We start from the raw sequence: 23,559 nt of genomic DNA, 5'->3' as shown, positions 1-23,559 counted from the left end.
GTATCTGCAAACAGCTCCCATATCTGTCCATAACTTTGGTCAGTGCAGCGAGTCAGGGGATTTCAAGAGTTTGATTATTGATTGGCGAGTGCCATATTTGGGCATAAGTGCAGTCCACCATTCAATGTGGAGGATAGACTAGACTTTATCGATTGATTTTGCTGGAGTAGTTTCCTGTTACCCAGGTTTAAGTACGGCAAAGGTCGAATTATGTTTGCTGTGCAGCATGACTGCACTATGATCCGATCGAAAAGGGTAGATGTTCATACTAGTATGCGATAGCAGAATGGTTGAATGCAGTGCGAGCTGAGGCCATCCTTAAGAATACCTATAATGCAAATGGCCCTCCTTTGGATTGCATCAAGTTGTGAAAGTGACGTGTGCGCTCCATGATTCACATACAGCTTGCATATTCCATGTTGGAACATAACATGCAAGTATATCAATCCCTTTGAGTTGGTTCGAGGTAGATGCATTTCGACAAAGCAGTCCAAGATGCTGGCTTGCTGTTTTTGTCACTTTAACCAAAGGTGTCCATCCGAGGACTTTGCCAACAGTAATTCCAAGTTGACACCGTTGGTCTCTTCTATCGGTTGTTTCAAAGACGAGCTTTGGTATAAACCATGGGTATATCCTATTTAGCACTTGGCAGAACCAAATATCACATTCCACAATGATCAATCTTCTGATGAAAAACAGTTAGTCTGTCTTCTTTGGCCTTACTGAAAGTCATTAGAGTGACATCGTCAGCATATATGAAGGGTGGGTTCATTATAAGTCCTAGTATAATGCCATATGTGAAGATGATGAACAAGGAAGGACCAAGGATCGGGATACCTTCCGATTGTGGAATATTTTCAAGGAGCGATCCAAGAGATAATCCTGTAGCCATTTTTGAAGCAAGAGCTTTCAAATACAATAAATATAAATTAAAAACTTGCCAAAAGAAGCTCATTTCAATTCCCGGGACATTGGTTAGGCCTGCTTAGTTTTGTGCTATACTTTTGTAGACATAACGTTTTAAAAAATCCTGCTAAATGCAATCCTGCACGTTCCCTATTTCCTCCGGCCATTTAAAGGGCTGTGAGCTAATCAACAGCCTCATCACTCATTTTGGTATCAGGAGACAGCATATTGTTCTCATTATCCCAGCAAATTTGTTTAGACGGTGCGAACAAAGCCGGAACGAATTGTGGTGACCAATCAGGGGTAGCACTAGAACTAAACACTCCAGTGTCCGCAGGGACCCCCGAACTTGCAGAAAATTAAAAGTTGGGGGTCCGGAATAGAGTTTGGTGAGTCCGAGTTGCACAAATGCAGCATAAATTGTATGTCTGCAATAGTGCTAGATTGAAAAACTGGGAGTCTCTATTTTGGTGGGTCCGGGACCCCAAAACACAAAAATGTTTTTCAAACGTAATAAACAGGTTATAAACCGTTTTGGTAACATTTGAATGTTGGGTTATATAAAGGTCAGGAACACGTTTTTAAAACGTTTTATATAAAAAACACTACATTTTAAACATGTTTTGATAATGTTATTGTAAAAAAATGTGGCACACGTTTTAGCAAAATATTTTTTTAGAATGTTTGCATTAAGTTTTCAAAAACATGTTTTGAACTTTGAACGTTATTAAAACATTAAATTTTTATACCCTTGATATAACCCCACTTTTAAACGTTTTGTAAATTTTCCACACCGGAAGTGTAGTGTACTGTCCTATGGGGCATTGTTATTCACGTATTTGCTTCGTAAATCAAAACCGCTAAAGAATACAACTCAAAATCTGAAAACAAATAGTTTAATGGTATGACGTATGACTCAATATAATGTAAGCTAGAAAACAGAACATGAAAAGATTGACCACATCCATTTAATTAAGTAACACAATTTGGTGTGCTACATATCAATTAATCTCTGTAAATGTAAAAGAATGAAATTTCACTCTTTTGAGTAAAATTTTGAGAGGCACGTCATATTCACTTTTTTAGAGAGACTGTCACTCTTTTTATTAGACTATCGGTAATTTTCTACTCTATTTCCACTAAAATATTTCAATCAATTGGAGTTCAGTACTGTAGACACTTCAGAGTGAAATTCGTAAGTGTTAGAGTGAAATTGTCTCCTTTCTGCTCTTTTACATTTATATAAGCATTTCATAGATTAACATGTTGTCTTATCATGTGGGTTTTCAGTGGTCCAAAGAGTGCCAGAGATTAGTTCGGGGTGCTGTGACTTCACAGACTCTGCTGAATTCATACACCCGTCTGTGAAATCACATACTGTAACTCTTAGTCAGTTTAGTTGACACAGAATTTAATCATAATGGAAAACGGATTATGAAGAAAAACCCTGCAGATCAGTCTAAGGACAGAATTTGATACAACATGCCCCAATTTCCGGTTGTCCTATGCTCTTTTCATTAATTCATGGATAATATAACTTGGGGTTTAAAAAAATCGGCAACGTCAGAGTTTTCACTGAAATGACACATTTCCTTTAAAACGACGGACGAAAGGCTTAGCAAACATTTATTAATATCATAATTGCAAAATCTTTCAAACATATATCATTGTAACCTAAGTCTAAGACAACACAACCATTTGCTGTAGACTTAACTTGACACTATTGACAGAGGAGTAATACTATATTAATATTTAACTTTTATTGATCCAACACTGACATAGGTGGTTACAAAAATAGATTTCTTATATAATTGGTAATCTTGATAGCATAATGATGATATCTTCATCACTGTACAAACAGCGGTTCCATCAAATGTAATATCGGTGGCTAATGAGAATTTTATGGTATACAAAACCGCAAATTTGATAACATGTCCGTAAGTTTAATGAACATGGTGAATTTGTACTTACAAATGTACATATGGTTTCAGTATGCTTTCTGATTTGATTTGCACAAAATTTCAAATACGCAAAAGGCACAACTCTGACCTCTATTCCGGTTGTGTTAATATTGCACATGTGATGTAAAAGATGGAGGAAAATTGGTGTCTATGTTACCAAAGTTTGAATATCTGGAACTGTAACATTGAAGAACACAATCTTGAGTTGGAGTAAGGGGTGCAAGCCAATAATAGAGTCAGGAGTTCTACTTCAGTACCATTTTCGATGTAATTAGCATCACTCCCCTAATATAGTTAGAAGTACCCCTACATAATGTTGCAAGTGCCCTCATTATGTACCTGTACAACTTTAAAATCCATCAAAATATCTTAATAAAAGTTATCTTTTAAACCTTCTAGCTTAGAATTGCATTCTCATTTGTTTCTTTAATTGTAAAATTTTAACAAGTGCCTAAGCTCTAATTTACATACCTGGTATATGTATACAAAACATCATCAACTTGATAAGAAATGTAAATAACACTATTTAATACACTCTACCATGCAGCAGCCAGAAAATGTATTACAAAAATACCTGGAGTGTATTGCACTGCAGTGTTTTCAAAGGCATCCCTGTTTATGCAGGGGCCTGGCAATAAGCGGGTCGAGCCGGGACTTGGCGGGATGTAACAGCTCAATGTGTCGTCAATGGAACGTAGTGGGGGAGTGTACAGGGATGTAATGCCTCTCAAACAGGCCGGGATCTACCCCGGGAGTGTACCCGGGACGTAATAGAAGAGTACTCACAACTGTGCCAGGTCGAATGCGGGGGAAACACTCGCGGGGACTTCGAATATGGTGCCTGGGGCTAGGGGGCAGGGACTTGGCCAGGGATGTACCCTGGGATGTACACAGAAATAGTGCCCTGCCCTGCGGGGACTAAGCCGGGACTGTAACATATGCATGTTTGTAACAGTTTCCAAAATTACATCCCCGGGTAGGTCCCCCGCTATCCCCGGCCCCCCGGGACTACAATTGATTTGTGCATTATTTGTGAAGGATCGATTCATTTTCCTTGGTGGATGCATATGTGATGCGATCAAGCAAAATCAGTCGGAACTCAAAAATATTAAATTTTCAGTTTCTAATAGGATAGTAAAAAGCATTTACAATGCTGGATTTTGCAGAAACCCCATTGAAATTGAATAACCAGTTCCAAAGATATGAGCAATTAAAGAGTCTCCAAAACAATAGGAAACAAACCGATATAGTTCCTTTGTTTGGCTATATCTCAAAATCAATATTTCCGAGTTCCGACTGATTTTGCTTGATCGAGTCACATATGTTGCTTATATTTTCCAGCATTTTCAAGAGAATATTTTGCAGTAATAATTTACAAAATTTCTGTATTTCTTTGCTGTGTATTGCACTATTGATAAGATAAGACTACTTATTACTTGATACCAAATACTAGACAAAAGAATGAATTTAAACCAAACATCTTAGCTCAGAGACCTCAGCTTGGCTGTAATGATTTCTAAAATTTCTTTTTCAGTAAGTACAGTACAGTGGGAAATTCTCAACAGCTTTTTATTTTTGAGCAAAATTCAATGTGTGTAGCAGTTTCAAGCCGTGAATATAAGAAATATCAAAACTGCTCAGAACAGGTAAAATCACACAAAAAGTGAATACCGCTAAAATATATTGCTATACAGTAATATACAGTTATTAACCTTAATTATAAATTTAGGTTGATATCACCTATCATTATAGTAAGTTTTAAAAACAAAGTATGTTTTCTCTTTATCTGGATCAAAATTCAGTGTACAGCACAAACCACATTCCTCCACAGGCAACATGCAAACAATGGGACCAATCCTCAGTCTTTGTGTCCTTATGAAGCCAATGCATCAGTGCATGATAAAAGTACCATATCAAGTCTGAATTATGAGTTATAACTTTAAAATATATCATCAAGAAAAGATAAATCTGGTCCTGTTGTCTTTCCTACAGCCGTGTCTGAATGTTTTTCACCACTCTTTAGCTGTACATTGCTTTGTTCCAAGCTGCCTTTAAATGCAGACGTGGTAGCCTGAAACCCTTCTGTCTCAGGAATCGTTGTGATTGTTTCAGGTACAACATGGTGCTGCTTAACTTGAGTACTGGACGTTTTTGTACATGTACGTGAATGGGAAGATTTGTTTGTAGCTTCTTCTTGATTCTTTCCTTTAGTTGTATCTATAGAATCATAGCGGATTGATTCAACAGGCTTCAAATTAGGAGATGTTTTTGTCAGGTTTACTGGTGAGGAGGCAGTTATACCATTCTGGGGAAAATGAAAAAACACAAATCAAATCACATGCACAAATTTATGCATGTATCAGAATGCATTATTGATACACATACTTATTGTGATATCATTAACATGTTCATTACATATATGTGACTGATGTATACCGGCATTTATGTAATCCTCACAAATGGGGGAATTTCTTCACTTTCCTCATACAGCTATGGCCCTGATCATTATTACTTCTTTAAAGGAATGAATGAATGATTTGTATTTAAATCATATTTCTGAATGCAACTGTTGTTACTTTTAGCAACTTAGATCCACCACCCCCATCCAAGCTCCATTCTTTAGGCTTCTAATTCTGATTTTAATCTTAACCCTTAAACCATACCACTAATCATTGATGTTGGGATTACAAACAGCAGACCTTAACCCTAACCTCATAAAATCTTACTAAAACCACTGCGCATGCATGCCACGTGATGCCATAATGCAATGCAATCACCCTAAGTCATATACATGCACCGAAACCCCCATGGCATAATGTTGGTGATCGTCTGCGTGGCCCTAGAAGGTTCCCAGGGTCAATTCCTGGGGTACCAAGTGAAATCTTTTGTTCATCTTCTATCCTTTTTTGTTCCTTTTCTGCCTTCCCATAGCACAAAACCAGGGTCCGTGTTAGGGTTAATATTATGCTTACCTCCACATTATTACATAGATTATATACTCAAGCTCAATGTGAAACAGCTAACAAATCACCTAATGATCATGTGACTACATTATATACTATATTGTAATTTGCCAGTATCAAGATATAAGCCAAAACTTCATGTGATTATCTCACCTCCAATAACACAAGCTGTGCGGTTTCAAGCAACTCCAGCACATTCATACAGTAAATAGTTGACGGTTGAGTCACAGTTTTTTTCTTTCTGCAATAGATCATGGATAGAGCAGAATCATTATGGATGTCATGAAAATATCAGTATATGATAAATACCTTGGGAAATAGAGTCAATGTGGGTATGATAATTCCCTCCCCAATTCACTGTCGTAGTGCACGTTACAATATGACCGTTGCCAGGTCAACTGGATCACGCTTTCTTTGTTACGAACCACTGATCAAAATGATTACAACACAAATCCTATGGCATATCAAATTCGGAACAGGTGGTTACTAAGGTGCACTACGAGAGCGAATAGACCTTTTCATATTGTGTGAATCGGCATCAGAATTCTTTGCAAAATAATCACACGGACGCAAGCGTCTTTACACGCTCACGTAAACACACATAAATGCTCCTCAACTGCGTGCATTAACGCAACACACAACTGGCGTAAGTGCACACCCAAGAACTCCATATGATGTCATCAATTCGGAAATCTTCGATATGAAAAGGTCTATAATGTCAATGAAAATGCACTTTATCTGTCATGGGTTACAAAAACACATTACGTGATTCAAGGGTACTGTACTCATAATACTAAAGAATCATTTGATTGGCTTAAAATGGACAATGTCTACTAAAGTTGTTGAAATTTCGTTAAAAGGTTGATGTAATATTTGGAGGGTAATAAGGTCATGTATTGCAATTGGATATCTTCTGATGGGTATGTTTGCACATACAGGGCTACATGTTTCAGGATGTAGTCATGAAATGAGAGATGTTACCCATCTCTATATGAACCTGGCCTCATTGTTGAACACTTACGTATCAAAACATTTAAGAATTTGATCATTTCAACCCAGAGTATATAATAAAGTGTATAAATTTGGTATGATAAATTAGAACATTATAAATAGATTGGTTTTGCAAGTGTTTCATCTGGCTTGAAAACAAAACTTTAGAAAACTATTTGGACAATATATTTCTTTGGCACTAATAAGAAACATTAAGATTGCTAACAAAAAAAAAAATTGTGTAGCCTACATTACAGGAAACGAAGTGTAGTTCCCACATTACTCTGAAAGTATCTAAACTCACATGAAAAGATGCAATTCATAACTATTTTATTTTCTGGACAAGAACTAACCATACACATTATAAAACCAAGCAATGCCTAATTCACAATTTCTTTGTGTCTTCCTGTGGTTCACATGACTACCAAGTTACTTGTTCATAACTCCCTCCCTATTGAAATATCAGCTTAGGCAATAGAAACAAATTACTTTGATCTTTCGATCGCCCATTGATGCTTGGTCGATCCTGTGTATTTATGAAAGACAATTAATTGTGTTATCATATAAATCTTTGCCTGTATTGAAAATGAAAAGTATAAATTAAGCATTAATTCTGTTTAATTAGTTGTTAGTTCATTAATAACAAGCATCAAAGCAGCATCGACGGTCGATCCAAAGATTGAACAAATTTGTTTCTGGTGCCTTATAGATATACTTACTTTGTTACTGGCTCATCTAATGAACTATCCAGAGAAGGTGGACCCGCTTGTAAGAAATCATCCACATCCTTCTGTTGCTTGCAATTCTTGGACACTAGCCATGATGGAATGGCCCTGTTACCTCTTCTTGACTGACTTGTGGCAGGTTGGTTTGCAGCTTTCTCTGTTGTGACACTTGATGATTGCACTGAGGCTTCTGGTTCAGGATCTTGAGGCTTAACTTCAGCTGGAGGGGGACTTATCATTCTACTACCTGGTTCTGATAGACGAGATGCCGTATCTGCATAGAGTTGCTGATATCTGTGATACAAACGAAATAACAAGATAAAAAAATGTGCAGTGATTTATAGTGTGCTACGCACAGGCACAACTCCTAGACGTTGATCCACAAGCCTCAGCACATTTTACAGGTTGTTGCTGACCACTACAGCCCACATCATTCCATACCATTAAACAACAATTCAGGGACTTTGCTGCTTCAAGAGCACACATCCTAGACATTCCACAAATAACCTTCGCAACCAGGGTCAGCTCCCCGAGTATCGTACAGGTTACAACGAGACAAATTAGCAGTAAGTTCCTTGTCCAGGGGAATTTCAAGATAACTCAATTTTTCCACGAGAGCATACTATAGGCACCACCAGGGTTCGAACCCGCAATCTCTCGCATCATAGTCGAAAACCTTATCGATTGAGTTAACTTGACTCCAATTATATTATTATTAACTTTAGTTCTCCTGGGAATTGAATTCTACTGAGGAACTCAATTTGACATTTGCATGGTAAAAGTAATGATACTTACACACCTCCAATAATTATATACATGTAAGACCTGACCAATGGATGAACCCAGGGAACAGAGACACTATTGGAACCCCAGGTGACTTTCTAAAAGTGTCAAGATCCTATATTTGTGGCTGCAACCAGCACTTTTAAATGAATTAACCATTGTTGTGTACATACAGATCCCTTCATTCCAGAAATTCAAATCAGACTAACAAAACTTGGGTGGCATGTTAGTGACTGAAGCCTGCATGTGCATATTTGTACCGCATATTAATTTGATTTCCATCAGGCAAGGCTTGCAAAATATGTCCTACAATTTCATTCTAGTTAGGCCAAACAAACAAAATAATAAGTCTCAAAGCACCCGCACACATTTATTTTCTTAGCGTCCAAATCTTGTTTTCTTTCTTTCTTTTTTTTTTGTTATTTTTCATAAAATCATGAAAAAGATATATTTGGAAGAAAATTACTTGATTCAATAATATTAATAGGTATAAAACAATTGATATTTGTTCATGAAAGTTCAGATCACGACCTGATACAGTCACTTGCTGATGAAAGATGGAGTACCATCTGAAAATTCTGAGGTACTTGTGTTTGGATCAAAAGTTTAAATCAAAATCATAATTGATATTTGAACTTCAATTGTGAAGATGAACCACAATTTTATGCTGTTTACATTTGAACACTCGTAAATGACATCTTTATTTAAATGAAGTTTTAAAATCTTTAAGGGGGTACTACACCCATTGATTTTTTTTTTGCATTTTTTTGCATTTTGTGAAGAAATTACAAAAAAAAATTGGGCAAAGTGGTATGCAAAATGAAGGGGCAAATCTTCTCGTTTTATTGGTGGCATCGGTATCAATGTAGCTTACATGCTTTTGAAGATAGAAGCCAAAAGGAGGTACATCACTGATGATTTAAATTCACTTCATTTTGGAAAGCTTACTATCAACGGATTTCGTTAAAATTTTGGATATGTGTTGCTAACACATTAGGGAAATAATGTTGATATGTAAAATGGGAATAAGTGGTCCCTGATTTCTTTTATGACTTCATGAACTTGGTGCTCCACAACTATCAAAAAACGAACCAGTTAAAATGCTTCTATTTTCAATGTCGAGCTATATTTTGTATTTTGAACTTGCGACACTATGTCACTGAAACTTAATTACGCCATAGGTAACAGGTTACCACAACCACACTACAGCAATGTTGAAAAAGATTGTATTTTTGTCACCTATACCACCATATTAGGTAGTTTTCCGTAAGCTTCATTTTTGTGATTTTGGTAACTATTTTATATTTATTTGCCCAATCCATCTCAACTAGGCAATCTAAATTGTACTCACCATTTACATCCCAAGGTATTTTAGTATATCCACCTCACACATTTCCATTATATATCCAGTAACAGACAAAATATCAAAACTGAATCAATTGACCTATAACCTGACCTTTGATGACCCTATAGCCTTTTTTAATCTCTTTTCCTAACAACACATTATATAAGATACATACATGGTGTAGTATTAAATTGTCTATGTGGAAGAGATTAGCCGGGGGAGATTAGGCCTATTTAATTTATTCAGTGTTATAACCAGTGAGTACATTTCTATAGATAGTATAACAAAGGATTTAATGTATTCTATTCATGTATTCTACTTGGACATGTTCAATAGAATAAATTATAGTTTGTTATGAAACACACATCTCAGTTACCAGGATACAGTAAACAAAAAAATATATAGGACTAAAATGATTTTCTAAAATGGTTTAAAACCACTTTTTATGTAGAGATATTTTATAAGTTCAGGACATGAGATGATAAACATATTTATATACTTCATAAATTTGCAACAAAAAAAGAAGATGGGTACTGATGAAAATCAGGGTGTTATATCGCCTTAAAACATTTAAAAATAAAAACATACATTCTGCATTCATTTTGAAACTGTCAAGGGCTTTGAGACATATTTTTGTGTGTGTGGCCATATACATTGTATATAATCAAGTTTTGACATCAATAAAACTTACCTTTCAACTGTGCTCAAATCATGGAAACAAATTCCATGCATATATTTCCAAGGTAATAATTCTTCATAATACCCCCACTGTCCATCAAATGTGCTTTCTTTTGTCTTTGTAAACAATGGTACATGTAAATCTGGTGATGAACTGTGGGTATGATAATTCCCTCCCCAATTCACTGTCGTAGTGCACGTTACAATATGACCGTTGCCAGGTCAACTGGATCACGCTTTCTTTGTTACGAACCACTGATCAAAATGATTACAACACAAATCCTATGGCATATCAAATTCGGAACAGGTGGTTACTAAGGTGCACTACGAGAGCGAATAGACCTTTTCATATTGTGTGAATCGGCATCAGAATTCTTTGCAAAATAATCACACGGACGCAAAGCGTCTTTACACGCTCACGTCAACACACATAAATGCTCCTCAACTGCGTGCATTAACGCAACACACAACTGGCGTAAGTGCACACCCAAGAACTCCATATGATGTCATCAATTCGGAAATCTTCGATATGAAAAGGTCTATAATGTCAATGAAAATGCACTTTATCTGTCATGGGTTACAAAAACACATTACGTGATTCAAGGGTACTGTACTCATAATACTAAAGAATCATTTGATTGGCTTAAAATGGACAATGTCTACTAAAGTTGTTGAAATTTCGTTAAAAGGTTGATGTAATATTTGGAGGGTAATAAGGTCATGTATTGCAATTGGATATCTTCTGATGGGTATGTTTGCACATACAGGGCTACATGTTTCAGGATGTAGTCATGAAATGAGAGATGTTACCCATCTCTATATGAACCTGGCCTCATTGTTGAACACTTACGTATCAAAACATTTAAGAATTTGATCATTTCAACCCAGAGTATATAATAAAGTGTATAAATTTGGTATGATAAATTAGAACATTATAAATAGATTGGTTTTGCAAGTGTTTCATCTGGCTTGAAAACAAAACTTTAGAAAACTATTTGGACAATATATTTCTTTGGCACTAATAAGAAACATTAAGATTGCTAACCCAAAGAAAAAATTGTGTAGCCTACATTACAGGAAACGAAGTGTAGTTCCCACATTACTCTGAAAGTATCTAAACTCACATGAAAAGATGCAATTCATAACTATTTTATTTTCTGGACAAGAACTAACCATACACATTATAAAACCAAGCAATGCCTAATTCACAATTTCTTTGTGTCTTCCTGTGGTTCACATGACTACCAAGTTACTTGTTCATAACTCCCTCCCTATTGAAATATCAGCTTAGGCAATAGAAACAAATTACTTTGATCTTTCGATCGCCCATTGATGCTTGGTCGATCCTGTGTATTTATGAAAGACAATTAATTGTGTTATCATATAAATCTTTGCCTGTATTGAAAATGAAAAGTATAAATTAAGCATTAATTCTGTTTAATTAGTTGTTAGTTCATTAATAACAAGCATCAAAGCAGCATCGACGGTCGATCCAAAGATTGAACAAATTTGTTTCTGGTGCCTTATAGATATACTTACTTTGTTACTGGCTCATCTAATGAACTATCCAGAGAAGGTGGACCCGCTTGTAAGAAATCATCCACATCCTTCTGTTGCTTGCAATTCTTGGACACTAGCCATGATGGAATGGCCCTGTTACCTCTTCTTGACTGACTTGTGGCAGGTTGGTTTGCAGCTTTCTCTGTTGTGACACTTGATGATTGCACTGAGGCTTCTGGTTCAGGATCTTGAGGCTTAACTTCAGCTGGAGGGGTACTTATCATTCTACTACCTGGTTCTGATAGACGAGATGCCGTATCTGCATAGAGTTGCTGATATCTGTGATACACACGAAATAACAAGATAAAAGGATGTGCAGTGATTTATAGTGTGCTACGCACAGGCACAACTCCTAGACGTTGATCCACAAGCCTCAGCACATTTTACAGGTTGTTGCTGACCACTACAGCCCACATCATTCCATACCATTAAACAACAATTCAGGGACTTTGCTGCTTCAAGAGCACACATCCTAGACATTCCACAAATAACCTTCGCAACCAGGGTCAGCTCCCCGAGTATCGTACAGGTTACAACGAGACAAATTAGCAGTAAGTTCCTTGTCCAGGGAATTTCAAGATAACTCAATTTTTCCACGAGAGCATACTATAGGCACCACCAGGGTTCGAACCCGCAATCTCTCGCATCATAGTCGAAAACCTTATCGATTGAGTTAACTTGACTCAATTATATTATTATTAACTTTAGTTCTCCTGGGAATTGAATTCTACTGAGGAACTCAATTTGACATTTGCATGGTAAAAGTAATGATACTTACACACCTCCAATAATTATATACATGTAAGACCTGACCAATGGATGAACCCAGGGAACAGAGACACTATTGGAACCCCAGGTGACTTTCTAAAAGTGTCAAGATCCTATATTTGTGGCTGCAACCAGCACTTTTAAATGAATTAACCATTGTTGTGTACATACAGATCCCTTCATTCCAGAAATTCAAATCAGACTAACAAAACTTGGGTGGCATGTTAGTGACTGAAGCCTGCATGTGCATATTTGTACCGCATATTAATTTGATTTCCATCAGGCAAGGCTTGCAAAATATGTCCTACAATTTCATTCTAGTTAGGCCAAACAAACAAAATAATAAGTCTCAAAGCACCCGCACACATTTATTTTCTTAGCGTCCAAATCTTGTTTTCTTTCTTTCTTTTTTTTTGGTTATTTTCCATAAAATCATGAAAAAGATATATTTGGAAGAAAATTACTTGATTCAATAATATTAATAGGTATAAAACAATTGATATTTGTTCATGAAAGTTCAGATCACGACCTGATACAGTCACTTGCTGATGAAAGATGGAGTACCATCTGAAAATTCTGAGGTACTTGTGTTTGGATCAAAAGTTTAAATCAAAATCATAATTGATATTTGAACTTCAATTGTGAAGATGAACCACAATTTTATGCTGTTTACATTTGAACACTCGTAAATGACATCTTTATTTAAATGAAGTTTTAAAATCTTTAAGGGGTACTACACCCATTGATTTTTTTGCATTTTTTGCATTTTGTGAAGAAATTACAAAAAAAATTGGGCAAAAGTGGTATGCAAAATGAAGGGCAAATCTTCTCGTTTTATTGGTGGCATCGGTATCAATGTAGCTTACATGCTTTTGAAGATAGAAGCCAAAAGGAGGTACATCACTGATGATTTAAATTCACTTCATTTTGGAAAGCTTACTATCAACGGATTTCGTTAAAATTTTGGATATGTGTTGCTAACACATTAGGGAAATAATGTTGATATGTAAAATGGGAATAAGTGGTCCCTGATTTCTTTTATGACTTCATGAACTTGGTGCTCCACAACTATCAAAAAACGAACCAGTTAAAATGCTTCTATTTTCAATGTCGAGCTATATTTTGTATTTTGAACTTGCGACACTATGTCACTGAAACTTAATTACGCCATAGGTAACAGGTTACCACAACCACACTACAGCAATGTTGAAAAAGATTGTATTTTTGTCACCTATACCACCATATTAGGTAGTTTTCCGTAAGCTTCATTTTTGTGATTTTGGTAACTATTTTATATTTATTTGCCCAATCCATCTCAACTAGGCAATCTAAATTGTACTCACCATTTACATCCCAAGGTATTTTAGTATATCCACCTCACACATTTCCATTATATATCCAGTAACAGACAAAATATCAAAACTGAATCAATTGACCTATAACCTGACCTTTGATGACCCTATAGCCTTTTTTAATCTCTTTTCCTAACAACACATTATATAAGATACATACATGGTGTAGTATTAAATTGTCTATGTGGAAGAGATTAGCCGGGGGAGATTAGGCCTATTTAATTTATTCAGTGTTATAACCAGTGAGTACATTTCTATAGATAGTATAACAAAGGATTTAATGTATTCTATTCATGTATTCTACTTGGACATGTTCAATAGAATAAATTATAGTTTGTTATGAAACACACATCTCAGTTACCAGGATACAGTAAACAAAAAAATATATAGGACTAAAATGATTTTCTAAAATGGTTTAAAACCACTTTTTATGTAGAGATATTTTATAAGTTCAGGACATGAGATGATAAACATATTTATATACTTCATAAATTTGCAACAAAAAAAAGAAGATGGGTACTGATGAAAATCAGGGTGTTATATCGCCTTAAAACATTTAAAAATAAAAACATACATTCTGCATTCATTTTTGAAACTGTCAAGGGCTTTGAGACATATTTTTGTGTGTGTGGCCATATACATTGTATATAATCAAGTTTTGACATCAATAAAACTTACCTTTCAACCGTGCTCAAATCATGGAAACAAATTCCATGCATATATTTCCAAGGTAATAATTCTTCATAATACCCCCACTGTCCATCAAATGTGCTTTCTTTTGTCTTTGTAAACAATGGTACATGTAAATCTGGTGATGAACTTTGACCCGTGACCCTTGGTTTGAAATTGATGTCTTTCAATTCATGTTTCACTGCTACTTTAGTTGCACATTTTGAACTGACTACCATCAGAGGCTTGCATAAAACAGTCTTTGCTGGTGCATGTCTCACTCCTGCCCCATCTGCCATTTTGTAATGGTCATTAGTACCATACAGGTACAAGGTATGTCTGTGGAAGAGATGCAAGTGGTGAAGTCTTTGAAGGAATGCCAAAATGCCTGGCTGAGGAGGGCAACAGAACTTCTGGTCACTCACTGGACTTTGTATTTGGAACATGTAGACAGGAACTGTAATGTCGTTGCATAATCTACTCAGAAGCGGTTTATAAGATTCAACAGATAAGTCCTCTGATGAGTCAGAATTTACAGAATCTGTGGACAAAAAATACTACTATCAAGTTCAGATTGTAACATAAAACTCTAATTTTTTGTTAAAGTCCCATTCAGTGATCGCAGTGCAAGTGTAAAAATTGTTTATAAGTTGCTTTAATAAAAGTGAAGGATAAGTCATTCAAATTGGCATTTGGTATTTTTGAAATGAAAAATTTGGTAAAAAAATGTAGAAAACAGGAGTATTGATGAAGTTGAAGCCCCATTCAAATACATGTAGCTAATAAATTACAGATCAATGTAAATGCCTTATTTTGTCTTAAATACATGACTTTCGGCCCAACCACTAGCAGGCTATATTAGCACATGATCATAATCTCCACATATAATGCACACCATTTTATGTGAATTCCAAGCAGCAATCCTATAATGTAATAATCATTTTACAGAATACCAAAAATTGTTCATATGGAAAAAAAACCTTGTTGTAGGCTCTTACCTCTCTTGGTAGTCATGCTATCAAATATAATGATAACTCTTCCCCATGGGTTGGTAGCCAACCAGCAGTTTATCACATCTATCAGTCTTGTATGTATTGAATTACTACCATTGGAACTTACAATTACAGCTTCCCACTGCAGAAAGAGGGCAGGCACTTCAAACTACAAAATGAGAAAACAACATTACGTATAAAATACAATGAGTTGTAACAGTTGTAAAATGTGTGTCACACACAGAATTGCCTGGACAATTGAAGAGTGGAGTGGCTCAGCCAGCATGTACAATTGTATTTAGTCATTCTTGCAAGTACATCTTAAAGGTGCTGAGATATGTCCGAGTCATGAACTGTTTATATGAGAACACTCCTCCTCATTAGTGTAGCCATTCATTGTGACGGGGAAAAGTGCACAAATTCAGTTACCATCCAAGAACATTTTTATACTCTTGGACAGTACAAAAAGAAAACAAATAAGAAGGGAAAACAAGCCTTCAGATTCAAGAAAATATTTGTCAGATAAATGCTTACATATCATTGAGCTTTAGCACCAATACCATTTACAAAAAATATATTTTCTTCAAATTGCGATTCTGACCATTTTACTTACCTTATAATCCACTTGTGCTAGTAATTTTGGTTTAACCACTTTGATAGTCATTCTTTCTTCTTGTCTTGGCTCCTCCAGTTTTAGAACAGAACTCTCATCCCTATAATTGCCATACCAATGATGAAGCTTCCTAGAGGCCTTTTTGAGATCACATATGTGAGACAAGTCATGTTGTAACACCTTTTCAGCAAGATACCATTCCATGGACCAATAAGACACCAGCTCTTCTGGATTGAACTTAAGACAGAGGAACTTGCATTTCGGAAACTAGTTGAAACAAAATGAAAACGGCATAAAAACCAAGATGAAGTGGGCAATAGGCCTAGTTCACTACACAATATCCACAAGACGTAATCACACTTATTATTGTAAGCAAGAGGTTCTGAGGGGATCTACATATTGTCAACCCTGCCTCACTTTAGCACGAGGCACCCCAGGTGTTGGCTAATCAAGTTCCAAAGAAAATTTGACCCATTTTTATACCCAACTGGACCCCATAAAATTTGGACCTATTTAACATGAACATGATCCCCTGCAACATGTGCTCTGGATCCACTACTGTTTTTTTTTTATTATTATATAACCGTACCTTTGCAGACAGTGTCTTCACATAGGATGTCCTTAATGCTTTGGTCCAATTCTCATCATCTATCACAACTTTTTTACCATCTCTCAGCAACGAGGCAATTTTCAAAATGACCTGCCTCAGTCCGATGTCTGGGTTTTCCTGAAAGAGTTCTGCAGCCGACACCCGTTGATGGGTTTCACGTAGAATATGATAGAAATAAGCAGTTTTCCCCTTTAACAACAACAAAAGGATCATTGCAATTAACTTTTGTTCATCCTGGAAATTCATTGGGTGGATCCCATTTTGGCATTACTTGTAATCGTAATATGTTGATAATATAGAAAATACATCAACTTGAAAATTAAAATCTGTTCAACTGGACTTTTGAACTGGCAACCAGTACTGGTATGTGGTAAGCTAGAAATTGAGGTTTACCTGTCATTTGAATAAAATTGCCTGTCCTAATTTGACCTTTAAAACATTTACCGGGGGGGGGGGTGTTCAAACAGTTCAAATTTTCTATCCCAGGAGCAAACTCCCTGTCTAAAAATAAATGACATCAATGTCAGGATTTGGGAAAAAAATTGATATATTGGCCACTCAATATCGATATCTTTTGAAAGTCGAAAAGTCACATTTGGTTCTAGTTTTTCCAAAATTCAAAAAAAAAGAAAAAAGATATGTGGGCATAGAATCAGAAAATTTGATACCCCTTTGAAGACTAGATGAAGGTATAGAATTTGATATCCCCAGCGCAACTAGAACTTGAATTTGATACCCCTAGTGGGAGTCTCGAGACTACCGCTTAAGTTTGTTCAGATTATAATACTAAATAGGCGAATATACTCTCATAATGATGTATTGATATTTGTAGTAACGTTCAACCAAAGCCAGGCAAAGTGATGCCAACCACCGTTTTTCAGTTTACAATAGCCTGCTTATCTTTAACAGATCCCATACATGATGTTTCATGATCACACCGTTAAATCATTGCAATAAATTAAAAGCGTCATAGGGGCACATTCCCCCCAATCGATTGTAAAAATTAGAAAATCCCATAGGAAACTGGCCGAAAAACGGCTTGTGCCCCCAATCATAGTCGGTGCGGTGCGGTGCCCCCCCCAATATGATGATCCACGCCAGTGTACAAATTAAGTGGTCATCCGGTCATCCTGAAGCCCAGATTTGCTGGCGGATTTTGCTGAACCATGAAATGGTATCAGCCTATATTAGTGTATGTTACTTACTTGCTTACTTACTTCCTTACTTACTTACCAACCATTTGGTCTGAAATGGACATATCTTTAAATGCCACGAAGGTATGAACCCTCAAGTGGTGTCAAATAAAAGAGAAAGAAGTAAAGAATATAATAAAAATATTTCCTAAAGTCAGAGGTCATCCAAGGGGTCACAGGGGTCAAAAAAGGTCATTTTAACTGAAAATGCTCCAATCGAGCCGAAATTTATATGCAATGATCCTTATGACATTCTAAACATGTTTAAAATATTTTATTATTCATTTAAGGTCATTAAGGGGTAACAAAGGGGTCAAAGGTCAAGTTGTCAAAAATGCTCCAATTGAGCTGATATTTAAATGCAATGATCTTTAAGACATTCTAAACATGTTTAAAATATTCTAATATTCATTTAAGGTCATTCAGGGGTCATAACGGGGTCAAAGGTCAAGTTTTCAAAAATGCTCCAATTGAGCTGATATTTAAATGCAATGATCTTTATGACATTCTAAACATGTTTAAAATATTTTAATATTCATTTAAGGGCATTAAGGGGTTATAAAGGGGTGATGTATGCATATACCACAATATACTGCCAAATCCCCATGGTTCAGCTATGGTGCACGTGCGGTAACCGCTCTAGTTTTTAAATATTTTCCCTTTTGGAGTGTTACATGACCTAAAGCTAATTGCTAGGATCATTCATGGTTGATTTTTAACAAAATGTTTTTTTAATGCAAAGTTCGAATTTTAAATTTTAAATAATATACATTGTACGGATGACCAAAAAATATGGCGGATGACCTGATTTTTTTTTTCTTAAATAAGGGTTTTTTTTTTCTACAATGCGGGGCAGCGCGGGCCTGTGTTAAGTGTATCAAAATCAGGGACAGACTTAGGTTTCAGTTTTCTACTGGCCCTCCGGGCCAGTGAAATGGCAGATCTAGTGGCCCTGCAATAAATTTACTGGCCCAGCCTTTTCAATATATGTTCTACTGCAAAAAAAAAATAACCTTGGTGTTTTGGGGGAAAAATCTATATGCCATAATGCAACTCTGATCTGTGCTCTCAGGTCCCACAAAAAATATGTGGAAACGTCGCTATCCGAGCCCTTAAAGTCAAGCAAACCTTAACGTTTGTTTTGTACTGAATGTACTCAATGTAGAGAGTGTAGTAGTCACTAAGACGAGTTCAGTCAGTAGTCCTGGACTCCTGCCTCTTTTAGTTCCAAAAGTTCACAAAGGTTCAAATATGCGGTATTTGCGGTATCGCTATCATCATCAGATAGAGCACGAAAGAGCTTGGAAGTAGTAGGCTATGTAGGCCTACTATCGCCGTAAAAAGTGGCCGTATATATCCAACTTGCTAGAAATGCAAGAATAAGAATATAAATATACGAAAAATCATTAAATAAAGATATAAATTACAGGTGACAGGCGGAGCAGAAACTGTGTAAATAATGTCCATGACTGATTATGTCCAAAATCCAAAATCAACACCTCACAGGGGTACGAACTATCTCCAGTTTACAACAGCTTGCTGAAATCAGTGAAACCAACTGGCAACTCTAGTAGAAGATCTTCTAGAAACACTGATTTCAGCAACATCTCACACACCATCACCCACTGAGGAAGGAACCAGTTGGTTCTGAAATATTTGGGAAAATAACCTGGTGAGTGCAGTTGAAAGTTTTAATCTTTTTACTTCTTGATTATATCTTGTCTCAATATGTGTTGGCTCAAAAATCTAGTGGCCCGCCGGGCCAGCATTGTTGGAAGTTTACTGGCCCGACGCAAAATCCACTGGCCCCGGGCCACTGCTTAAATCCGTCCCTGATCAAAATCATTTATTACAGCAAATAAGGGTGTCCTTTTTGACACCATGTGTCCATGCTAATGGTAGTTAAATCCAATCACATTCTTACCCCCGCAATCATCATAATAAGATAATACTATTCTAATAGTAGTAATAATGCCGGCCATAACTATGAGAAAACATCAGAGATTGATTAAAAAAGATCGCTAAAACAGTATCTATAATAGGACAGTGGTCTTTCCCAGGCATTGCAGTTAATGCAGTATATAAAGTATTGGACTTTATTGGCCCAATACTGCATTGTTTGCTAGGCAGATCAGCATGAGACTTTGAGCTGATGGGCACCGGTCCGGCCCCCGCACTCCGTTCATCCGCGGGTATTCATGCTCGTCGAAAATTTCGCGAAATAAGGGGTGTTTTCAGATGAAGAAACGCGATTCGCGAAACACACAAAAAAGGGGTGTTTTTTCAAACCATGTGTTCGCGAAAATTGACAAAAAGGCTATTTTCATCGAGCAGCCTACGCGTTTCTGCTAAAAAATGATTATTAGAAATATCGTTCGCGTTTTAGGGAAAATAGGGGTATTGTCGAAGGGCAAATAATTAGCGAAATCGCTAAAAAAAGGGGTGTTTTTCCCCTAAAAACTTCGCAAAATGAGATGCAAAAGGGGGTGTTTTTAAACTTCACCGACAAGCAGGGTTTTCTTTAAGCATTTTGCTGAAGGGGTATTTTCAATTTGTTTTGACCCTTTCAATTGTGAATTTTTCCTCTGAAGGAGTCAAAAACATTGCCCAAGGGGTATTTTTATAATATTATTTTTGAAGACATTTTTAACAATATGTTTGTTTTTGGAGCCATAGGCGTAGATCCGGGGGGGAGAAATCTCCCCAATATTTTGCCAGGGGATGGTCCATACAATCATCCCCCAATGTTGACGCCTGTATGTGAGTTTCTCCCTATATCGCCCGGTAGTCTCATGTTTCTGACCAAATTAACCTCATATTTGGTCATTTTAGCCCCAAAAGTGCACATTTTTTTGGCGCTTAGCAATTTATTCCACTCTTGAACCATATTTCAACAGTGGCAACATTTTTTGTACCATAAACTTATTCTTTCGCCAAAAGGTGCTGGATTCACTATACTTCAAGACATTTTTTCACCCCCACCACCCCCACCCCCCAAGTCAAAAACAAATCTACGTCACTGTTTGGAGCAGTGGGCGATCTAAAGCAGTCAGAAGGGTGGGGGCAATTTTAAAAGAAAATAATACTATTTAAAAATGCCCCTGAGAAGTAAGAAACTTTTGCAAAATGAAGACCTAATTGAAGCAATTTGGTGGATCATTTTGGCACTATTAATGTCTAAAATTTTAGTTTAAAAAAGCAGAACATTTGTGAAATGAGCAGTCCATGGACATGATCATGATGGAGCCTTCGGACGGCAAGTTTTCCCTATTATGGTAGGCCTATAAATTGTGTTAAACATTATTGGCAAATGCCGAAAGCAGAAGTGAAAGTGGCCATTTGTTTATCAAATCACGAGGGTGATGTTCCCCCCTCAGAACGTGGAAAATTTTGCTAAATGAAGACCTAATTGAAGCGATTTGGTGGACCATTTTGGCACTATTAGGCCTACTGTGTAAAATTTAAGATGAAAAGCCGAAAATGACGGTCCATGAAGCCTTTCTTTGTCACGTTTTCCCTATTAGGCTTATAAATTGTGTTAAAAATAGGGCCTAAATTGGCAAATGTCGAAAGCAGAAGCGAAAATGGTCACTTGTTTATCCACTACGCATGGGGGTGTCTGAGGGGGATGTTCACCCCTGAGAGGGAAAATTTTGTAAAATTAAAGTCCAAATGAAGACATTTGGTGCATCATTTAAACAGAAAAAATGACCCGAACCCAATTTGCAAGATTTCAAACTGACACTCTACATTACTCGCAATCACTAAAACATGCATGGATTAATGCTGACAAAATGTGATGGACCCTACATATGGGGAGTAGATCCTAAATGCCAAAAGCCGAGAATAAATGCACAATATCGGGTGTTTCTCTATTCAAATTTTGCAATATCTGAGCGCGTGACGTTTTCAAGATTTTTATGCAGCGTTGGACTTGGGACTTTGGATTTGAAGGAGTCAGCAAAGTGCCAGAACGCGTAAATACGCGTGTTTTGTGCGTTAAAGAAAACCCTGCCGACAAGCATGAATACCTGCGGATGCACCAGGGGGGACCGGCCAAGATTGGCTCAATTTTGACGTTGTCATTGGTTTTACACGTAAACACAAAAATGTCTCAAATTATTCCAAAACTGTGCACGTATGTTATTAAGCACTATTTTATCAGTCTAAATCCGTTGAGGTTCGCCAGTGAACCTCATTGTAAGTACTGTTTTTTGATTTTTTGTATGAATAACGCATACGATATGTTACGATATATACTGAAAATTTCCCCACGTGTATCAATGAGTCCACGTGGTGTAGTGATTACGGATCTCGCCGCATACGCATAAAGGGTCCCGAGATCGATTCCCATCCCGGCGATGATCAAAAAATTTTCTTCTTCTTTTTTCTTTGAATTTAAAATTATTTATTTTCATGTGAAAATGTATATATTGCACTGGGATATATATTTTGTGCATTTTTTTTCTGTAATGGGGCCACCCGGCCAATAGAGCTAAGACACGGATCTTGGCTCCGGGAAAAAATAATTGCGTCCATCGTGCAGACAGTGTTGCCGTCATATTGTCTGTTTTGTTTACGCTTTTGGCTGTTGCCACATTGAATAATGTAGTCCACCATCGTCTGGGATGCACTGAGACTGAGTAACCCCCCCTTACAATCAGAATCAGATACAAGAAATCAACATAGGGCTGGGCCGCTGGGCCCTGTACTAAGCCCCACCCCTCCCACCCCCACTCTTCAGCCTCATCATTTTCCAAAAATCACAATGCACCCACAATTTATATAACTGAATACAAGACTATTTCATGGAGTGCAAAATTTTGAACCTTCCATGCATGTGCATGATGATGCATATTACGTTGATTCTGGATCTGGATCTGGTTGTATACTGGTCAACGCTCCAAGTGGAGCCAGACGACCAGGGTTGTTGTGCGCTGATCCCGGGGGCGCTGATGGTGCTAATTAGTCGAACTTCTGGAGGTGGTTGAGTACTTGGGTCTTAAAGTTCATGATTGTTAGCTATTGTTGTCATTCACGTTCAATTCAGCTGCCTAAACGTAAGCCTACTGTCTCATTTAATTTATTCCACTTACCCCAAACGGTGGCCCGTAAAACATTATGACATCGTAGCTTTTATCCATGCTTAGACTTAGATATAAACCGCGGTTACCCGTGCAACATTAATTCATCATGATCAGGTGTCAACAAACAGCATGCATCGGCAGCCAACAATCGCAGCGCTGGTACTAAATCAAAACAAAAGCGATATTAACACTCTATCGCTCAGTATTGAGCGATTGCCTTTACCCAATGAGATGGCGCACTTTTCCACAAAAGCGAGCTACCTGGCTACTGCATTGGGCAAAAATATATCGCTTGTTACTGAACAATCGAGTGTAAACTCAGCTAGATGTCAAAGTTTACTATAGTTAAGCTGCTTAGCCAAAT

At 36.9% G+C, this 23,559-nt stretch overlaps 1 protein-coding gene across 1 annotated transcript; it reads right to left on the bottom strand.

Moving 5' to 3' along the window:
• Positions 1 to 3,516: 3,516 nt before the first annotated feature.
• On the bottom strand, positions 3,517 to 23,451 carry LOC140147282 (uncharacterized). The gene is made up of 10 exons (XM_072169060.1): positions 23,205 to 23,451; positions 16,895 to 17,104; positions 16,306 to 16,572; positions 15,699 to 15,861; positions 14,710 to 15,241; positions 11,888 to 12,190; positions 10,365 to 10,505; positions 7,540 to 7,839; positions 5,984 to 6,071; positions 3,517 to 5,172 (listed from the first exon to the last, which is right to left on the bottom strand). Exons 1-10 carry the CDS (start codon positions 23,250 to 23,252, stop codon positions 4,807 to 4,809), a joined length of 2,418 nt encoding a protein of 805 aa, XP_072025161.1. The 5' UTR covers positions 23,253 to 23,451; the 3' UTR covers positions 3,517 to 4,806.
• Positions 23,452 to 23,559: the final 108 nt, after the last annotated feature.

Source organism: Amphiura filiformis, chromosome 3, assembly GCF_039555335.1.
Source record: "Amphiura filiformis chromosome 3, Afil_fr2py, whole genome shotgun sequence".
Lineage (NCBI taxonomy): Eukaryota > Metazoa > Echinodermata > Ophiuroidea > Amphilepidida > Amphiuridae > Amphiura > Amphiura filiformis.
The sequence above is the reverse complement of the archived record's forward strand: the minus strand, read 5'-3'. Positions and strand labels throughout refer to the sequence as shown.

Excerpts from the sequence above, each read along its gene's own strand:
- LOC140147282 (XM_072169060.1), bottom strand. The coding sequence starts at position 23,252 with ATGGATAAAAGCTACGATGTCATAATGTTTTACGGGCCACCGTTTGGG. Across the intron at positions 10,506-11,887 it reads GATGAGCCAGTAACAAAGTA|TTCATCACCAGATTTACATG; the intron begins AGTATATCTATA and ends TCATACCCACAG. Across the intron at positions 7,840-10,364 it reads GATTTGAGCACAGTTGAAAG|ATATCAGCAACTCTATGCAG; the intron begins GTAAGTTTTATT and ends TTTGTATCACAG.